This window comes from Berghia stephanieae, chromosome 10 (assembly GCF_034508935.2).
Source record: "Berghia stephanieae isolate SIO BIC M18660-M18661 chromosome 10, UCSD_Bste_1.3, whole genome shotgun sequence".
In the NCBI taxonomy this organism is placed as follows: Eukaryota; Metazoa; Mollusca; class Gastropoda; order Nudibranchia; family Aeolidiidae; genus Berghia; species Berghia stephanieae.
The window spans coordinates 36,249,788-36,271,130 of record NC_088369.1 but is presented as its reverse complement, the minus strand read 5'-3'; the positions used below and the strand labels follow the sequence as shown (position 1 = coordinate 36,271,130).

Sequence of the window (21,343 nt, the reverse complement as noted above, 5' to 3'; positions counted from 1 at the left end):
AAGTCAGATATAGGGGAACTGGGAAAAAATAGGGATCAGATGTAGATTCCAAGAGCATACCGCCAATGTTGTTAACAACGCCATTACCACATTATCCCATTCATCTGTAGTGTTTCATTCATCATTTGATCCGTTTTTGTAATAAAATTGAAGCTTACATTCAATTTCACATTGTTATTTATATCTGCGAAAGAATAACACTCTAAATAACTATTGTGTTGGAATTAACTTGATCGGGAAGCCTTAGAATCAATTTCAATCAACAGGTACACCCCGACATAAGTAATACAATTTTAAGATGACCGGTCACAAAAAAATATTCGCTATATAGATTGAGAGTTAAATTCAGTTTTTAGTTTAAGAAGTTTGACGGCGTTCATAACATACAATATATGTCAAAATGCAAAATTGAATTTCAATTTCAAACAGGAAATTGTATTATTTCAAATAACATAAAATATAAAATACATAATTCCACTCTCATATTTTTGGCTGTAAAATCTAAATTTTATTAGGTATATAATCTACCCTCAACATAATACCATTTATGAAAAGCCCATTTGTCCAAACACAAGAGCAATATCCACGCCAATAGTTGGTTTTGTTTTTGAGGGTTTTACTGCGCTTGCATCACATTTAAGTCATATCAGTGCCAGTAAAAAGGAAGAAAATGGGATAGTAAAAAGTTCTAGAATAACAATTAAAGCACCCAAAGAAAAAGTAAGACAAAGGGGAATTGGTTCAAATAGGAAGACAGATGTAGATTCCAAGAGCACACTATCAAAGTACTTAGTTTGAGATCACCTAAAAGACTCATCCAGACACAAGCTCAGGTCCCCAATAAGAGAAAACACTCAAATGTTTACAAATTATTTCATATATATAAAACCAAAAAAAAAAAATACAATCCATAATAGAGAGATGATCATCAAGACAAAAAATGTCATCTCCCAAACTATACATTTGAATGTTTCCCTCCCAGTCAGGGTATCCAGCCAGGGCCAGGATAAAACCAAGTAATCTCATTCCAAGACAAAGACAGAAAGCATGTTAGAAAACAGACATAGGGGGATAGAAGACACAGCAAGTGCCTACCTGCCAACTATGGGAGGTCAGGAACCCCAGTCAGCAGGAAATTGTATTATTTCACATAAATAAAATCAAAATATATCATTCACCTCTCATATTTTTGGCTGTAAAATCTAAATTTTATTAGGTATATAATCTACCCTCAACATAATACCATTTATGAAAAGCCGATTTGTCCAAACACAAGAGCAATATCCACGCCAATAGTTTGTTTTGTTTTTGAGGGTTGTTCGGCGCTTGCAACACAATTAAGTCATATCAGTGCCAGTAAAAAGGAAGAAAATGGGATAGTAAAAAGTTCAAGAATAACAATAAAAGCACTCATTCAAAGACAAAGACAGAAAGCTTGTTGGAAAACAGATATAGGGGATAGAAGACGCAGTAAGTACCTCCCTGCCCACTATGGGAGGCCAGGAACCTTAACCAGAAATGTAAAATTGAATTTCAAACACGAAATTGTATTATTTCACAAAAATAAAATAAAAATAAATAATTCAACTCATATTTTTGGCTATAAAATCTAAATTTGAGAGAGGGCAGAGAGAGAGATAGAGACAGAGAAAGAGAGAGAGATAGAGATAGATAGAGAGAGAGAGAGAGAGAGAGAGAGAGAGAGAGAGAGAGAGAGAGAGAGAGAGAGAGAGAGAGAGAGAGAGAGGGCAGGTGGGATAAAATTATCCTCGTGTATACATATACGACCCAGTGCATCAAAACGGTACAAGTTTGTGTCGGTGAAGTTTAGGCACTGGAAATTAAATCTACATAACATTTTAAAAAAAGAAGAAGCTGTAAATAAATTTATGCTTTACATGGAAAAACTAATATAATATCTTTAATCTAAACCAAAAAAAAAAAATAGTAGAAAGGTAAAAAACAAAACAAAAAACAAGAGAGAGAGAGAGAAAGAGAGAGAGAGAGAGAGAGAGAGAGAGAGAGAGAGAGAGAGAGAGAGAGAGAGAGAGAGAGAGAGAGAGAGAGAGAGAGAGAGAGAGAGAGAGAGAAAGAAACCGAAGGGAAAAAAATGTATATCTAATTATTATTTAAAGCCATTTTCAACATCTGCTTCCATCAGATCTAAAACCAGATTGACATTTGATTGTTTCCCTTTCGTCTATTGTTTTTTTTTTTTGTTTTTTTTTTGTTTTTAAGGGTTTTGCGGCGTTCAACGTACATTTAGGTCATATCAGCGCCAGTAAAAAGGAAAAAAAATAAAAACATTCTAGATAAACAAATAAAAGGATTTGAGGGAAAAGACATAGAGGAAATGGTTCAAATAGGGAACAGATGTAGATTCCAAGAGCACACTATCAGTGTACTTAGTATGAGATCACCTAGCAGTCTTACACAGACACAAGCACAGGTCCCCACTAAGAGGAATACACTCAAATGTTTACAAATCATATGTTAAGAATAAAACAAAATAACAGTAAATAACAGAGAGATGATTGACAAGGAAAAAAATATCATTTCCCAAAACTCTAACTATACATTTGACTGTTTGCCTCTCAGCCAGGACCAGGACAAAACCGAGTAATCTCATCCCAAGACAAAGACAGAAAGCATGTTGGAAAACAGTTATAGGAGGCTAGAAGTAGAAGTATGTACCTCCCTGCCCACTATGGGAGTCCTTTCGTCTAAGAATCCAATCTAGTAGCAGAGAAAATCAAATAAGGGGACAGGAAGTCCCACACAAAGGAAAAAGGACCATGGTTTTCAGGAGATAGCAGAGCTGCATCAGCATAATATATTAAGCTGTCATCTGCATTTTTTTGGTTGCCAAATTGGGACCTAAAATTTGCCCAAAAAAACCCCCCAAAATTTGCCAAAAAATTTGCCGCACTTTGGGTCCTTATTTGAAGATTTTTTGACGAAACGATCCATGACTAAAGTTGGAAGTGTAAGTGACTCGATTTATTTGACTTGAGAAATGAAATGACTGTGAATAGCGTTGTTACAAAGATTTTAAAGGATCATTATCCGTAGAGAGTAGCTTCCCTTGGTTTGGGACCAGGCAAAGCTGCAACATTTCTCAAGTTTCGCACTTTTTTTTCTCGTTATTTTGGTTTCGCTTCTTATTTTCCCCAAAATTTGCCACGCAATTTGCCAATTTTCCCAAAATTTGCCACGATTTGCCAATTTTGGGAAATTTGCCAAAATTTGCGGATCGCTCTGATATTTGCGGCCGCAAAAAATGCAGATGACAGATAATATATTAAGGTGAAACCTAATTAAACTACCAACCCCGACTATCAACAGAGTGACTGCAAAACTACTCGGTATACTGCCTGATTGTCAAGTATGATGGTAAAACAATATTCTACTGTACATATTGTCAATTTCTCCCAACTTATCAACACTGCAACGGACCCATATGTGGAAGTTTAAGACCTAGGGGTTAACGCATACCACAATGCCTTTATTTTCGACGACCACATAAACAGTGGTTTAAACAGTAGAAATTGGCAAAAGCCGAAGTTTACTCATTTGGAGATCTCAAATTGTTATGGTGGCGTGGCATTGTTCTAATGGAGCTGCTACTCTGATACCGAAGCAAAAATATTCTCCAATACAACATTGTTACTTACTTACTTACTTATCCGAACCAGCGACCACCTGAGCCCTAGCCCTTTGGTCTTGTGCAGACGTAAAAGTTAGAAGTCTTTTGTAGTTGTTCCAGGTGACTATAAAGTGTGTTACTGATGCTTGGATTTGGTGGGAGGAATGTGCATCTCGGGTCTTCAAGAGGTTGGCATTCAAGCAAGTGGTGTGTTACTGTTTCATTGGGTTGTTGACATAGGGGGACAGGAAGGGGATGTATCTTTTGTAATTTTGCTTAAATGGCTGCTGAGCGGTATGTGTTGTGTTTTTAGTTGAAAGATGGTGCTTTGCTGGTGTATTCTGAGCTTATTTAGGCATATAACAATGTTAAAACGAGCCCATAATTGATTATCTCATTCGCCTGTAGTGTTTCATTCATCCTGTTTTGTTGATGAAGTGGAAACCTGAAACATCCATGCAATCTGTTTTCGTTACATTAAATTGAAGCTTACATTCAATTTCACATTGTTATCTATTTGGTTATGAGACCTGCGAATACGTTCAGGTTGGCGAAATCCAGATAACCTATACCCTATATATGAAAGCTAACACATTAATTCTTGCATGGTGACCCATGATAAATAATGGAGCAATACAAATGTCAATGGCGGCGTTCTTTCATGTATAATTAATCATGATTTAAATTTTTTTCTCTGCTACACACATGATAAATGTCTTGACATGATAAACGTCTTGAATGTACATACATACAATTTTACAATTGACGTGCAAAGTTATAAACATATTATAGATAATGGGTGTCAACGATTTAATTATTTATAATAAGAACGATTGTATATTATAGAAGAGTAAAGGATCACATTATGCTGATACAAAGTAATGTTAAAGTAAGAAAAGCATACTACATGGTCATACAATACAACTTTGTTGGAAAAAAAAAAATGAATTGAAATGGCATTGATTACAAAAATCATGTGGAAATGGCTCTGTCATATAAACATAAACAATCATTTAAATACATTAACTTACAATAATATAATCTGTATGGCGATATACTGATAAATGAGAACATAGATATATCTTCTAATATGGAGTATACAATTTATTACAAAAGAATGATGATGCTGATGGCGATGATGATGTTAATAACAATAATGACGATAATAATAATAATAAATAATAATAATAATAATAATAATAATAATAATAATAATAATAATAATAATAATAATAATAATAATAATAATAATAATAATAATAATAATAACATAATAATAATTGGAATAATAATAATAATAATAATAATAATAATAATAATAATAATAATAATAATAATAATAATAATAAAAATAATAATAACATTAATAATAGTAATAATAATAACAATAATAATAATAATTATCATCATCATAATAATAATATAATAATAATAATAATAATAATAATAATAATAATAATAATAATAATAGTAATAATAATAATAATAATAATAATAATAATAATAATAATAATAATAATAATAATAATAATAATAATATAATAGTAATAATAATAATAACAATAGTACTGAATAATGACAATATTATGGATTTCTATATACACTAAGCAATAATGTTCTCTTTTCATAATATCGCTGCTTGCTTATTTCACATGGTTTTTACAGCCTATTTTTTTTTCACTATTTTTATGTCAAATTAATCAGCGCCAGTAAAAAGGGTTAGTGATGAGTTAGTAATCTAATCAATATATAATATTGGAGATTTGGATTTACAAGCACCATACAGAAAGAGTAAGACAATAAATGGGACTAGCTGGATACCAACTGAAAGTCCCATCCATACAGATACACAAGATTCCAGACCTGTCACAGACAAAAAAACAAAACAAAAAAAAAAATAAATAAAATCAGAATTTGTTTTGTTTTTGTTTTGTTTTTAAGGGTTTTACGGCACTTTCAACATATTTAGGTCATACCAGAGCCAAAATCAGAACTTAAAAAAAACAAAAACAATCAGAATTAAAAAAAACAAAAACAAATATGGTTAATAATAAATGCATGACTTTTAGCCTTATTTCTATAAACATCACTTTAAAATGTTTTTCATTTGATGTAATGCCATTATGTTTGGTCATATATCAGTAAATTCCTTGAAAAAAACATAAGCACCAGGTAAGCTAGGATTTTGCCTCGCTTTGCCTTACCTATGCAACATGCTCACATAAACTCATCCGGAAGGGACCGGATAGCATTGGTCGACCAATCAAGTATTTTCATTAGCTAGGACCACGATATTTCATTGGTCGGAAAAAATAAACATTTTCATGGGTCCAGAAACTTTGCCGTGACTGTTAATTTGAAGGTGGTGATTACCGCCATCATATAAATGTCGCTATACACGGTTTTTACAAAAACGTGGCGTCATGGTAATTTTTAATTACTAATGATATACTGGGGGAAAAACAATAATCGGAATTTGGACTCCACATGTTGCTATAATTGATGTCGTTATAAGGGCCTGCACTTTATATAGAGAGATTCCTCTATATCAGAACGTCACATACACAAAAGCTAGGTTCATGACATTGGAATGTAAAATAATAAAACAAAGAAAAAAATAAAATAAAAACAAACAAAATAAGAAAAATATTTTTTACTATTTTCCAGATTACGAAATGAAAGCAATGCTAATTCAGTTTGTTTTGTTTTGTTTGTAAGGGTTTTACGGCGCTTGCAACACATTTAGGTTATATCAGCGCCAGTAAAAAGGAAGAAAATGGGATAGTAAAAAGTTCTAGAATTACAATTGAAGCATCCAAGAAAAAGTAAGACATAGGGGAACTGGGAACAAATAGGGATCAGATGTAGATTCCAAGAGCATACCACCAATGTACTTAGTTTGAGATCACCTATAAGTCTCATCCGGACACAAGAACAAAATCCAACAAAGAGGAACACACTCAAATGTTTACATTATACATTAAAAAATAACAAATATACTGACACATAACAGAGAGATGATTTACAAGGGAAAAAATATCATCTCCCAAAACAATAACTATGCATTTGACTGTTTCCCTCCCAGCCAGGCCTCCGAACAGGGCCAAGTAATCTCATTCCAAGACAAAGACAGAAAGCAGTTGGAAAATTGATATAAGGGGATAGAAGATATAGTATGTACCTCCCTCAGTGATGATACTCACAAAAAGTCAAAAAGGAGGAAAAGTCTCGGAAAAACGGAAAACTCACCTAGAACATTCTTGCACCACAGGAAAGTAGGCAGGATGACTTCTTTTGAGTACTTGAAGAGTACTAGTGTGTTTTGGGCCTCTTTCGTTCAATTTTAAAACGCCCGGAGTCCAGTAAAAGGAGGAAATCTTTTATATATATATATATATTTTTTTTTTTTTAAAAAGGAGGTATTTTTTAAAGATTTATTATATAAAAAAAAAAGTAAAAGGAGGAAATGAAGAAAATATCCGCGGATCGAGGATCTGAGGAGGAAAACCGAGGAAAGGAAAGAAAACCGCGGAAAAGTATCATCACTGGTCCCTGCCCACTATGGGAGGTCAGGATCCCCACCCAGAATGCTAATTCAGGATAACATGAAACAGCAATACGGTCACAATAAAACTGGATCAGATTCACTTCACAGAGGTAATGCTCGAAGCTCCAAGAAATAAATAACACTGTGAAATTGAATTTAAGCTTCAATTTAATATATGAAAACAGATAAAAGATGAATTTTAACAACGCCACTACCACATTATCTAATTCGTCTGTGGTGTGTGTTTCATTCATCCCGTTTGGTTGAGAAAGGGGAAATCCAAAACGTCCAGTTTATCTGTTTTCGTATTAAATTGAAGTTTACATTCAATTTCACGTTGTTATTTACTTCATAAAAGTATAACCTTGAGTAAGAGTAAGACACCCATTCTAGTTCATGGGGCACTGGCTCTCACAATGACTCAGAGTGGCCCTTATCTATTCAGAGAAAAATTTACAACAAAATTTAAGTCGCACATTTTTAGCGCCAACTGACAAAATATATCTATGAAAGCAGAATGAAACTTGTTGAAAAAGAAAGATTAATTCCAAGGGACATATTATAACTGATGACTTTGAGGCATCATGCAAATCGGCAATGAATGATAAAATTATTTATAATAGCATCCATCCACTATCTTCCCACTTGATATCGATGAATTAAAAAAAACAAACAAAGTTTGTGGAAGGTGCACATGTTACCCGTCACCTCAATATGATATTTTGTTATTGTGATCCAGGTGATGAAAATTAAATTTTAAGTTCAATCTAGAATTTTGATTCCACCTTCTTAGGAAAATCATATTTCTCTTATAAATAAAGCAAATAAATTAAACCCAAGTCTCGTATTTATGGCTATAATTTCAATTTTCATCACCTTAATCACCCCAACATTCCATTTTGATGCGATAGGTCACAGATATGACCCCATCTCAGCTGATATCACATACATACTCTATACAAAATTGGACCATAATGAGAATTAAACAAGAAATGAAATAAGGAAACTATCTAAATTATTTGAATTATATAAAGGAGGTCTTGTCAAGAAATTTAGAAAAAGTTTTCCAAATTCTGATAATAGCATAATAAATCTGTTTTTGACAAACTAAAAATAAAAGAATAAATAAAACGCTGATAAAACAATTCTCTCCCAGTAGTCAATGACAGCGAGAAACAATAAAATAAGTGAAATATCCACCATTATTCAAATACCGAGGAAGGCAAAATCAGAAGAATACTTTTAACGAAAGAGAAAACACTTTTTGCTATTTACATGTTTATATTAAAGACACAATTCAAATAAAAAAATGAAAAAAAGATTTAGGAAAACAGTTTAGAGACTTACTGACCTTTTTTTTTTTTTAGGTAGATGTACTTTCTTTAAAATAAATATTTCCTTCATTTTGGGGGTAGGTAGAGAGTTTTAAAAATACACCAAGGGGTGCAAATACTGAGTGGATAAGGAATTACACTTCCACATGGGAAACACATGTTTGAGTCCTGCTTTATCATTTCTCTTTTTTTTGTCATTGAGAAAGAAACAGAGCTAATACTAATATAGCTCATTTTACAGTGATGCAATGCGGATGACGCATGGATTATCTAGGTCTTCTTTCGAACTACAACGCCCTAGAGAAATATTTCTCCTGATTTCTTAATACTAGAAAAAAGAATAAATAAAATGCTGATAAAACAATTCTATCTCAATGGTCAAAGACAGCGAGAAACAATAAAATAAGGGAAATATCCACCATTATTCAAATACCTAGGAAGGCAAAATCAGAAAAAGACAGCGAGAAACATTAAAATAAGGGAAATATCCACCATTATTCAAATACCGAGGAAGGCAAAATCAGAAAAATACAGCGAGAAACAATAAATTAAGGGAAATATCCACCAGTATTCAAATACCTAGGAAGGCAAAATCAGAAAAAAACAGTGAGAAACAATAAAATAAGGGAAATATCCACCATTATTCAAATACCGAGGAAGGCAAAATCAGAAAAATACTCGAACAGTTATTTCATCTTTCTGTTTATTTTTCAGTTTGCTTAAATGAAATCCATTATTTCTCTTCTTAACATGAGCATTTTATTACATAGTGTATTATCCACTAACCGTAAATTAAAGTGCTTTATAAGGAGTCCCAAGCCAACAGCAATGCTTAATATGGAGGACGAGACATGATGTCCATCATGTTTGTTTTGTTTGTTTTTAAGGGTTTTACGGCGCTTGCAACACATTTAGGTTATGTGCCAGTAAAAAGGAAGAAAATGGGATAGTTACAAGTCATAGAATTACAATTAAAGCACCCACGAAAAAGTAAAACAAAGGGGAACTGGGAACAAATAGGGATCAGATGTAGATTCCAAGAGCATACCACCAATGTACTTAGTTTGAGATCATCTAAAAGTCTCATTCAGACACAAACAAAGGTCCCAACTAAGAGGAATACACTCAAATGTTTACCAATCATATAATATAATATGTAAACTTAACATAATGCAATGCATAACAGAGAGATGATTTACAAGGAAAAAAATATCATCTCCCAAAACTATAACTATACATTCGACTGTTTCCCTCCCAGCCAAGGAGCTCTGGCAAGGATCAGGACAAAACTAAGTAACCTCATTCCAAGACAATGACAGGAAACAATTGGGAAACGGGTATGGGGGGATAGAAGACACAGCATGTACCTCCCTATGGGAGATGTCCATCATGGAATTATACTCCAATTTTATTTTCTATATAGAGACAATGCTGTTAAAAACAACCAGGAACTCATTTTACAGTTGAGTATGGTGAGAGAAAGTAAGTAAAGAGCCTACTCTATGGACCAAACTACTATAAGCCACTCAGAGCAAATCTCGAACCCTGAACCTCTCCATCTGAAGGCAAGTGTCATACCACAAGACCGCATATAATTGTTGAACAAAAAAATAAACAAGAAAACAAATACTTTTCTGTAATTTCTGTCAAGCCTAAATTATTCGTGTCTCTGTCCAAGATTAGAAACTAAACTTTTAAGTCATCATCAGATATAGCAATAGGTCATTAACACACAAAATGCTTATTTTTTTACCATAAGAATAAAAATTTTTTTTTTTTTTTAAATCGCATCAATTTACAATGTATGACGTTCATCCGATTTTTATTTATAAATCACCTCTTATAAAATGCATTATAACAAACAAACCTACAATTCGACTGGAAAAAAACAATAATATAATTTTAAGAATAATGAAAGTTTTTTTTTAGAAATTTTGATCTGATCTGATAAAAAAAAATTTACAAAAAATCCAGGTTTGAATAAATAAAAAAATATTTTAAAAACTACCGGTCCGAATCCTATTGGTTGAGTAGGGGGAGTATAGATGTATCATGCGTGTCAATACAAATATTACACAATACACAGACTAATTCAATTGGAATGAGCACACCAGATCCTTGACTCCTAACCGTGTTGAAAAAAATATATAATTTTTAAATGGTGCAATACGGCACATTGTTTTTTATCTCTTATCTTGGACAACATGAGTGATTCCTGTTGACATGAGACACCCTGTTTGATGGATTATCTATATCCCTTCATAGAACGGGATCTTATGGTGCCGTTGCGAAAGGGCATCATTTTTTTTCTATGTACAGTAAAGATAAATTAAAATGGATCTTGGATACAAAGTTGGCAAGTCTCAGAAAGGGTTCAATCTTGATGTAAACACCTCAGCTGGTCTACAAGTTGTCTTCTCTTTTCTGGAGTTTTTTTGTTTGTTTTTAAAAAAAATTTCAGTTGAATTTGTTATGCCTAATTGAATCCAAGATCATTGAATTCGAGCTGGACTGTGCATGAAAAAAAATAAAAAAAAAAATAAAAGATTTCAAAAGACTTATTTCAGAATCCAGAATCTTCCATCAGTAGAAAGTCAATAAATAAACATTTTTCCCCCTCCTGTACTCCATCAACGAGAATAATCACAAGGTCCAAATTGACTTGCCTTGATCATTAGGAAACGTTTGCACCAAGAAATATTACTCCTAAGTTTTAAATCCACAATTCTAAATACATCACGCAAGTTCACAAAATGGTCAATATGAGTCTGATGGATGTGAATGCTGGTTCAAGTAATCAAATGTTTCTTTTCTATCAGATGTCTAAGCATCAGAAGATGGGAGCTGTCATCATTATAAACACAGATCAACAATTGAAAAATATGATTACATTAACTTCGTTTTCAGTTTTCGTGATATCTTCTCACATGTTTTCTCAAGTAACTCTTATCGCGGAATAGTTTACCACATGTTGTACATTGAAACGGCATCTCTCCTGTATGAATTCGTAAGTGGGTTTCAAGGGACACCTTTTCTCTAAAGGCTTTCTCACAAATAAAGCATTTATGAGGTCTTTCCCCTTTGTGTATTTTCACATGTGACAAAAGTTGAACTCTTTGACTGAACGCTTTCTCGCACTCGTCGCATTTGTATGGCTTTTCACCAGAATGCAAAAGCATATGGGTTGACAAAACGCATTTCTGACTAAACGTCTTTCCACAGACGAGACACATGTGATTTCTTTCGCCCGTGTGGGTGATAAAATGACGCTTCACATCACATTTCTTGGTAAACGCCTTGTCGCAAACTTCACAGCGATAGGGTTTCTCTCCACTGTGTGTCTTCATGTGTGCCTTTAGATTACCCAGAATGCTGAATGTCCAGTCACACATGGAGCACTCAAATGGCCGCTCACCTGTATGGCTCCGTACATGAATATTCAACGCACTCGCTGACCTGAAATCTTTATCGCATTCTGTGCATTTATATTCCTTATCTTGCCTCCTCCTTCGACTACCATTACTATTTTTCCCAGCACCTCTTTCTTTCCCTTTCATTCCTTCAGCAGGAAGTGACTGCATGGCTAAATTAGGACCCACAATCCTGTATGTTCCTCCTTCTTTGACAAAACTCATTTTAGATGTCTGCTGTAGTATATTATTAAAATCCAAAGCCTCATTAATCTTTTTGATTTCTGCTGCATATTTCTCCATGTGCCCCTCTACATTGTTGTCATTGTCACTGCTGGTACTTGGCAAAGATTGTGATGGTCCTATTTTCCCGTCAACTTTAATATTGTTAACTGCAGCACTTGACAGCAAGCGTGGTGGTAATGCTTGCTCCTCCTCTTTGACATTGTTACCAGTACTTGCAAAAGAATGCGATGGTAATGCTTGATCTTTAACTTTGCCACCATTGGTGCTTGTACCTGCTGACAATGTTTTATGATTTGTATGAGAAGCATCGAGGCTGTTGCCTGTCTTTTCCACTGTCAAAGGTTCAACATCGTTATTTTCTTGCTGACCACTCTTACTTTCATAAGAAATCGTGTCATCCGTATCTTCATCCTCTCTTTTACTTTTCTCCAGATGCAATCTCAAATAATCTTTGACATTTGAAATATCACCACTGATGGCTAAAGACTTTTCCTCACTCTGTCGTAAGTCAGACAAAGTTGGCTGGTACTTCACTTCATCCACTCTATGAAACTTGATTACATGTGAATTTAAGTTACTTTTCTGACTAAACATTTTCTTACAAAATTTGCACTCATACGTCTTGTTCCTTAGGTGAATTCTCAAACTATGCACTTTTAACTTGGTCACGTCGCTAAACCCCTTCTGGCAAATTGAGCAAATATGCGGTTTTTCTCCTGTATGAGTTTTCATATGTCTTGTAACGTCACTGCTCTTAGAAAATCCTCTCCCGCAAACAGAGCACTTGTAAGGACGTTCGCCTGTGTGCTTTCTCATATGAGTGAGCAGATTGTTACTGAGACTGAATGTCATTTGGCAGATGGAGCACTGGAATGGACGTTCCCCCGTATGGGTTCTGACGTGGGTCTTCAAACTGCTGGGTGATACAAATGTACTGTCACAATAGGAACAAGGGTAGCGTGGCTTAACACTTATCATATTGTCCTCGAAAAAACTCTCCTTGAAATTTTTATCAACTTTTATCTTCCCATCTTTTGTTGTACTCGCTGACTGAGTACTCGTAGCATCACTGGGGTACCGAATGGAATGACCTTCCAAATGTTTTGACAAAGAATCTGGGTCTGAAAACGTGTGACCGCATGTGCAGCACCTGTACTGTGGGTGGTCGACATTTTCCATGTGCGTTTTCATATGCATTTCCAAACTCTCACTTAAGAAGAAGTTCTTGTCGCAGATAGAGCAGATGAAAAGTTGGTGTTCTGTGTGGGTTCTAAAATGCTTGGACAGATCACGGGCGGTATTGAAGGTTTGGCTACACTTAGAACATTTATAATCAGGATCTACAGGAGGAATGGTCATCAGGGGTGGCATATCCAAGTCATCGTTATCTGAAAGAATAAAATTTGAAAAAGGCAAAGAATTAAAACTGTTTATTGAAAATATTTTTAAAATTTTTTTTGGAAAGATTTGTTGCCAGTTTTTTTTTTTATTTCATTAAATGAAAAGCAAAGCTGTTTGGTTCAGTGTCCAGCAAAACAAATGACAATAGAGAGACCACAATGAATTTTTTTTTAATGCCCGAAGAAAAGATCCAGTCAAGTTTGAATCATGTGACTTTTTAGCTCAAAACATAAACCGATCAAACACGAACCAGTGCTGATGGTGACAAAAAGAGAAAAAGGATGAACGTTTTGAATGATTGCCCTTATGCATTATTTTTTTACTGCACTAATCCCCACTTTTTGGGCAATTGAGATGATAAGCTATCATGGATACGCTAGCTAACTTCTGGATGTTGAGAAAACGCACCTATCTCTTCTACCACACATCAAGTCTCTCACTGTCAGAACATTTGATAAGGGAAAATATGCTTTATTAAAATTCCTCCTCTGACACAGAAAACCTCAGATTTCTGCGGATCCGAAGAAAATCATCAGCACTGATGAACATATGCTTGCCTTACCCACTTCTTTCTTTTTAAGTACAGTCCTTTGTTTTATGTTTTTATGTTTTTAAAGGTTTTACGGCTCTTGCAACACATTAAGGTCATATCAGTGCCAGTAAAAAGGAAGAAAATGGGTTAGTTAAAAGTTCTAGAATTACAATTAGAGCACCCAAGAAAAGGTAAGACAAAGGAGAATTGGTTCAAATAGGAAACAGATGTAGATTCCAAGAGCACACCGTCAAAGTACTTAGTTTGAGATCACCTAAAGGTCTCATCCAAACACAAGCACAGGTCCCGACTAAGAGGAATAAACTAAAATGTTTACAAATCATATGTTAAAAATAAAAAAATAACAGTACAAAACAGAGAGATGATTTACAAGGGAAAAAATTTCATCTCCCAAAACAATAACTATATATTTGACTGTTTCCCTCCAGCCAGGGCCAGGACAAAACCAAGTAATCTCATTCCAAGACAAAGACAGAAAGCAATTGAAAAACGGACACATGGGGATAGAAGACACAGTAAGGACCTCCCTGCCCACTATGGGAGGTCAGGAACCCCACCCAGAGAGTCCAGTCCTAAAGAGCCATTATCATTAGACCCACGGAGCCAGAGTTTATCATGGCTTCTATGGCGTGAAACGGACAACAATAGTAATTGTTAGCTCAGTTGGTAGAGCACTCACTTCACATGAAAAGGGACCGAGATCAATCCGGGTGAAAAGGATAGAAAGCAATTTCTATTGTCGGTTTCAAGCTATAAAAACTGTGATAAACTCCGGCTCCATGGGCCTAATGGCTCTGAAGGACTACTTTATTTTTTATATTCTTATTTTACAGTTTGAGGACTAAAAAACAAAATGTCATCCCCCCCCCCCCTTCTCTCTTTATGTTTGTTTGTGCGTGTGTGTATGTAAGCAAACAGCAAGAAACTATTTTTTTGTGTGTGCGGCTATGTGGTCTAGTGGTATGACACTCGCTGTTGGATGGGAAGGTCCTGGTTCCAGCCTCGTGCTCGGCGCATAGTTCAGTCCTTGGAAAAGGCTCTTTACTCACATTCTCTCACCGTACTCAGGTTAAAATGAGTACCTGGCCGTTAACAGCGTTGTCTTTGTCCAAAAAATTGTAATATCGCCTAACAGGCGCCATGTCCCGTCCTACATGTTAAATTTTAAAGCGCTTTGAGCACATTTAGTGGATATTGCGCTATATAAAGCTCAATTTTTAAAATTCTTTTTTTTTCAAATGAATGACATACTTGTGGCCAGTCTGGAGTCCATAACGTCCTGAGTGGGTGCATCAAATTCTACATCCATCTGTAAATCAGGCTCTATGGAATCCTGTTTGAGACAGAAAGAGTAAAAATAAGACTGATAATAAGACAAGACTTCTACTAGTACTACTAAAAATAATAATAATAATAATAATAATAATAATAATAATAATAATAATAATAATAATAATAATAATAATATAATAATAAAATAATAATATTAATAATAATAATATTAATAATAGTAATAATTAATAATAGTAATAATTAATAATAATAATATTAATATTAATAATATTAATAATAGTAATAATTAATAATAATAATAATAATAATAATAATAATAATAATAATAATAATAATAATAATAATAATAATAATAATAATAATAATAATAATAATAATAATAATAATATTATTATTAATAATAATATTAATAATAGTAATAACTAATAATAACAATAATAATAATAATAGTAATAATAATAATAATAATAATAATAATAATAATAATAATAATAATAATACTAATAATAATAATAATAATAATAATAATAATAATAATAATAATAATAATAATAATAATAATAATAATAATACTAATAAAAATAATAATAATAATATTACAGTAAAATTAATTTAAACCGAAAGAAGCTAAACCGAAAAATATCATAAACCGCAAAAAATTTAATAGATTGTACGAGTTTCTTCATTATCCTTGGATTAATTCTTACGATGAACCGAAATACTTATAAGCAGGACTTTCTTTAAACCGAAACAACTTGAGAGCACCATCCCTTTTTCTCTCTCTATTTTCTTTTAAAATTCTGGAAGGTGGCCACATGTAATAATGCCTGGAAATATTAAACAAAGAGCGTAAGAATAAGATGAGTGAGGTTGGTAGAGAACTTACCATTTCATTTCCACGTGTTTTTTTTTGTTTTGTTTTTTTAACGATAACTACTATGTTACTAGTCTGCATCTTGCGTGAGTGTGTCTATGTCAATATTGTATTGTTATAAATGTGTAACCAAATGACAAATTGCCACTTTTTGGTGACAATAAAGATATATTATTATTATTATTATTATTATTAAATGTGTGCGTGAGAGGGTGAAAGGGAGGTGGGGGGGGGGTTCTATGTCATTATGCCTTTGAACCTAATGGCTTTTCAACAAAAGAGGGGTGTGTAGTAGACAGCACACACTCACTAATCTGTGGTAAACAGCTTAGCATTGACACGCTTTTTCATTTCCATTTCACTTCACCTCTGAGTAGCTGCGCATCATTCATTATCAATTATCACAAAAGAACTTTCGATCTTATTTTAGCTTTACATTTTACTGAAAGATGTCTTAACTCACTCAACCCTAACACCAACAATATCCATTGTTTAACCGGGTTACTTTTACCCCATACCTATTTAATATATTTTTTTCTGAGACAAATTATAGGCGTAGTATCAAAGCTTATGTTTTTAATTACAAGTTAATGATATCTATGTAAATGCTCATTTTTAATACATTTTTCTCCCATTTTGAAAAGTAGAAAAAATCTCTAGGATTGAGTGAGTTTAATAAAGCACTGTGCTTACACGTTGGAGTTTAAAATCAAAATACTATGTGAAGTCGATGAAAAAAAAGTCCAGCAAGACAGAAATATATGTAAAAAACATGACGTCCCGATCTCAACTATTTCAACAATTTTGAATGGAAAAACAAACCCCCCCAAAATATTTTTAAAACACACCAAAAAATTTTTTTTTAAATACAAAAATTAATAAATGGTTACCAAGACGGCATTTATTCAACAACTTTATTTAAGGGGAAACAACCCATGATAAGATTAAATGAGCAAATTCCTTAAATAGTTACCACCTTTGAAAAACATCGCAAAACGGGAACTTGCTTTAAACCGAAATGGTTTAGAAGGTCCCCAAAATTTCGGTTTAAAGTAATTCTACCGTAATAATAATAATATTAATAATAATAATAATATATTAATAATAATAATAATAATAATAATAATAATAATAATAATAATAATAATAATAATATTAATATTAATATTAATAATAATAATAATAATAATAATAATAATAATAATAATATTAGTAATAATAATAATTATAATAACAACGTGCACACCTCCATAGTTGGCTCATTTTGTTCTGAAGACATTCCAATTCCATCTCTCTCATGATCTGGTGATTTTTCACTTTCAGACTCCTGTTTCCAAAAGTAGTCAAAATAATTCATTGGATTCGAGCTCTTTCTCTTTCTTTTAGATCCCGAGGGAGCAGACACATTTCCTTTATCAATTCCTCCCGGAAAATCGACTTCATTTTTCAGACTGTTTTTTACTAATGACAAAGGCTGAACTTGTGGTGTAAAATCTTTTGTTTCAAAATTGTTTGAGCTAAACTCCCTTGTAAAATGAGTATTATTTTTCTCAACGAAGTTCTCCAACCCTGTTTCTATATTTTGCCCCTCCGATAGAGAAAAGGGGTATATTTGATTTGCGGGATCAGCAGATGTAGGGTTATGCTGGAACAAAAGAGAATCTTCATCCTCCATTTTGGCTTAAACTCTTCAAGCAATGACCCAAACTGAAAGAAACAAAAAACAAAAAAAACGATTATCAAAAATAGCTTTATACAATTTAAGAAGATTGCAAGAGTAGATATATGGTGGTACTGTATAGAGTTGACATGATGATGATGGTGGTGGTGGTAGTAATAGTAGTAGTAGTAGTAGTAGTAGTAGTAGTAGTAGTAGTAGTAGTAGTAGTAGTAGTAGTAGTAGTTGTTGTTGTTGTAGTACTAGTAGTAGTAGTAGTAGTTTAGTAGTAGTAGTAGTAGTAGTAGTAGTAGTAGTAGTAGTAGTAGTAGTAGTAGTAGTAGTAGTAGTAGTAGTAGTAGTAGTAGTAGTAGTAGCAGTGGCAGTAGTAGAAGACGTAGCAATAGTGGTTGTTATAGTAATGGTAGCATGTTAGTAGTCGGCCATGGTAAAAAGAATAAAAAGTGGCCCTCCAAAGCCATTAGGCACATTGAGCCAGAATTCTCCCCAATTTCTGTAGATAGAGAGAGATGCAATTTGATAACATATTATTTCAAAATACTTTCCACCAGATCCATAAGACCCACTTAACCAATGAGGGCAGGGTTTGACATACTCAATCCTCTTTGCTCCTTGTGGAGCATTAGGGTCTCTGCGAGCTTCCGCCATCTACTTCTGTCCTTGCCATATTTTTTTTTTTTTTTTACGATAACTACTATGTTACTAGTGTGCATCTTGTGTGAGTGTGTCTATGTCAATATTGTATTGTTATAAATGTGTAACCAAATGACAAATTGCCACTTTTTGGGGACAATAAAGATATATTATTATTATTATTTTTATTATTAATATTATTATTATTACTATTATTATTATTATTATTATTATTATTATTATTATTATTATTATTATTATTATTATTATTATTATTATTATTATTATTAATTTTATTATTTTTATTATTATTATTATTATTATTTTTATTATTATTTTATTCTTGGTAGCCTCTCATGTGAGGCTTGCCAAATGGCATCAAAATTGATGTCGTCTGACAGTGTCAGTGAGCGCCTCCATGTCTGTGTTCGTGTCCCTTGGGGTTCCAATCAAGGGACTGGCGTGTGACATTGCTTCCTGGTCTTCTTAATGTAGCCATGACTATGAAAATTTTTGTTTTCTATTTTTGTAGGAAATACTACTCTTAAATCAAAGCCATATCTCCACTGAGTAAAAATCTTTTTGAATTTTGAAAATCCATTAATATATATCAAAGTTATGCAGTTTCAAAGATGTCATTTATTTGGATGACTCACAAAGAGAAAAAAACACGGAAAATATGGGACGCTTTCAGTCACATTCATTGATAAACAGCGTCGTAATTAATTTTTAAAAATAGCATGTAAGGAACGGCTTCGTCCCACATTTTGTCGCGAATTTGGGCACTTTGTGAGCGAAAAAGAGGCCCAAAGATTTGTGCGGGATAGACATTGCTTCCTGGTCTTCTTAATGTATGACCGACCCATCTCAATTTCCTCCTCCTGATTTGGATGTTGATAGGTTCTTGGTTTGACTTCCTATTTCTATGTTGGAGATGTGGTCTTGCCACCTGACTTTCAAAATCCTGCTGAGGCATTTGTCAATGAACGTCTGAATTTTGCGAGTAAAGGTGTTTGTGACTCTCTAGGTTTCCGATCCATACAGTAGAACAGGTTTCACATTGAAGCCAAATATTCTAAGTTTAGTTGCATTAGAGATAGCTGTTGCTTTCCATATGGACGACAAGGTGGCAAAAGTCTGCTGTGTTTTCCTTTTTCTGGCTTTAATGTCTTCCTCTCTGTACCTCCTGTTTCACTAACTTTACTGCCTAAGTATGTGAAGCATGGGTGAAAGTTACTCAATGATATTAATCCTGCAAAGGCAGGTGCTCAGAAAAAAAAAATCCTGCAACTATCAATAAGAGGAAAAAACAGAAGTGCGGTTAATTATATAAACTACAGTGCTGATCCAGTAGCATTAGTGGTATTATAGTAATTAAAAAGTAACACCTGACAGATGTCGTTTTTTTTCATTTTCGAATTCCGGCCAGACAAAAAAAAAAAAAACGGCGAGACCTCTTTTTCAAAAATAAAAATCCGGCCATGCCGGATTTTTCCGGCGAACTTTCACCCATGATGTGAAGTCATTTACATCTTGAACTGTAGACCCCGATTTGTGGATTGGGGATTGATGTTGGTTATTGATTCACATCACCGCACCCTTGTTTTTTCATTTATTTTTAAACCAACATTATCATGTTATTATTATTTTTATTATTATATTTATTATTGTATTTAAAAATGTATCATTATTACTATTATTATTATTATTATTATTATTATTTGCAAAAGTTTTTATTATTACTATTATTATTATTTTGCGTTTCGTTGATGATGACAATGTGTCTTTTGTTGTGTAGTGATGGTGGTGGTGATGTAGTGGTTGTGATTGTAGTGGTGGTGGTAGTGATGATGACAATAAGGATTATGATGATATGGTGGTGGTGGTTGCTGTAGTTTTGATAATGATGTGGAGGTTGCTGTGGTAATAATGATGTGGTGGTGGTTGTAGTAGTAGTGGTAGTTTATTGATGGTAGCTTCCATTATTTGCAATGGCGAGAGAGAGAGAGAGAGAGAGAGAGAGAGAGAATTCCTGGAACCTTTATACAATATATTTAACCACTGTAAATAAAACAATAAACGGGGACGGAACTATTCTTATTAAAGTAATCTAACTGATAAGCTGATAGATTTCAAGATGTGAATGAATGATCAACAAGTTGGAGAGGTGAGGACGGGGAAATTTTCATGGATGGATTGTGGTAACAAAAACAATACAAAACACGATCTTGTCAAGACTTGAAGGAAAAATTGAAACGTTCAAAATCTCAATTCTCAGTCGCACAAGATGTTTCAATCATCCCTCCTTTTCTTTCCTTCTCAAACTAATACACTATCACTATCATTCAACTTCACGCCATTCGACAACACCGCCATTTTGAACAGAAATTTTAAAGTGTTGTGTTCAGTGAGGGTACAAAAACTAAATTTCAGAGAAGGGAGAAAGCTTTTACTACTGTGAATAGTCATTTTACCATGAAATCACTATTCGCAGTAGTACTGCGAATAGATTAAGTTTATTATTGTATTTAATTTTAATAACATCATTCAAATATTCTAAGCAAAGAATAAGAAATCTAGTCCACAAATTGAATTTGGCTGACAAAGTAAGAGTAGCTGTATCAGTATCACAATGATATCAGTAAAAATAATCATCATCTCAATGAATCAATTTTCAGCATGTCACTGTCACTTCACTTTCACCGCAAACAAAAACCACAATTATCAT

General features: G+C 33.4%; 1 protein-coding gene across 1 annotated transcript in view; it reads right to left on the bottom strand.

Moving 5' to 3' along the window:
• Positions 1-7,043: 7,043 nt before the first annotated feature.
• The window catches only part of LOC144981060 (uncharacterized), a 14,683-nt gene continuing 383 nt past the window's right edge, over positions 7,044-21,343 (bottom strand). The window contains exons 2-4 of the mRNA XM_078929155.1: positions 17,551-18,011; positions 15,389-15,470; positions 7,044-13,571 (exon numbers count right to left, since the gene is read on the bottom strand). Coding sequence (XP_078785281.1) covers positions 11,431-13,571; positions 15,389-15,470; positions 17,551-17,979 — 2,652 coding nt within the window. The 5' untranslated portion in view covers positions 17,980-18,011 and the 3' untranslated portion in view covers positions 7,044-11,430. The remainder of the gene's footprint in view (positions 13,572-15,388; positions 15,471-17,550; positions 18,012-21,343) is intronic.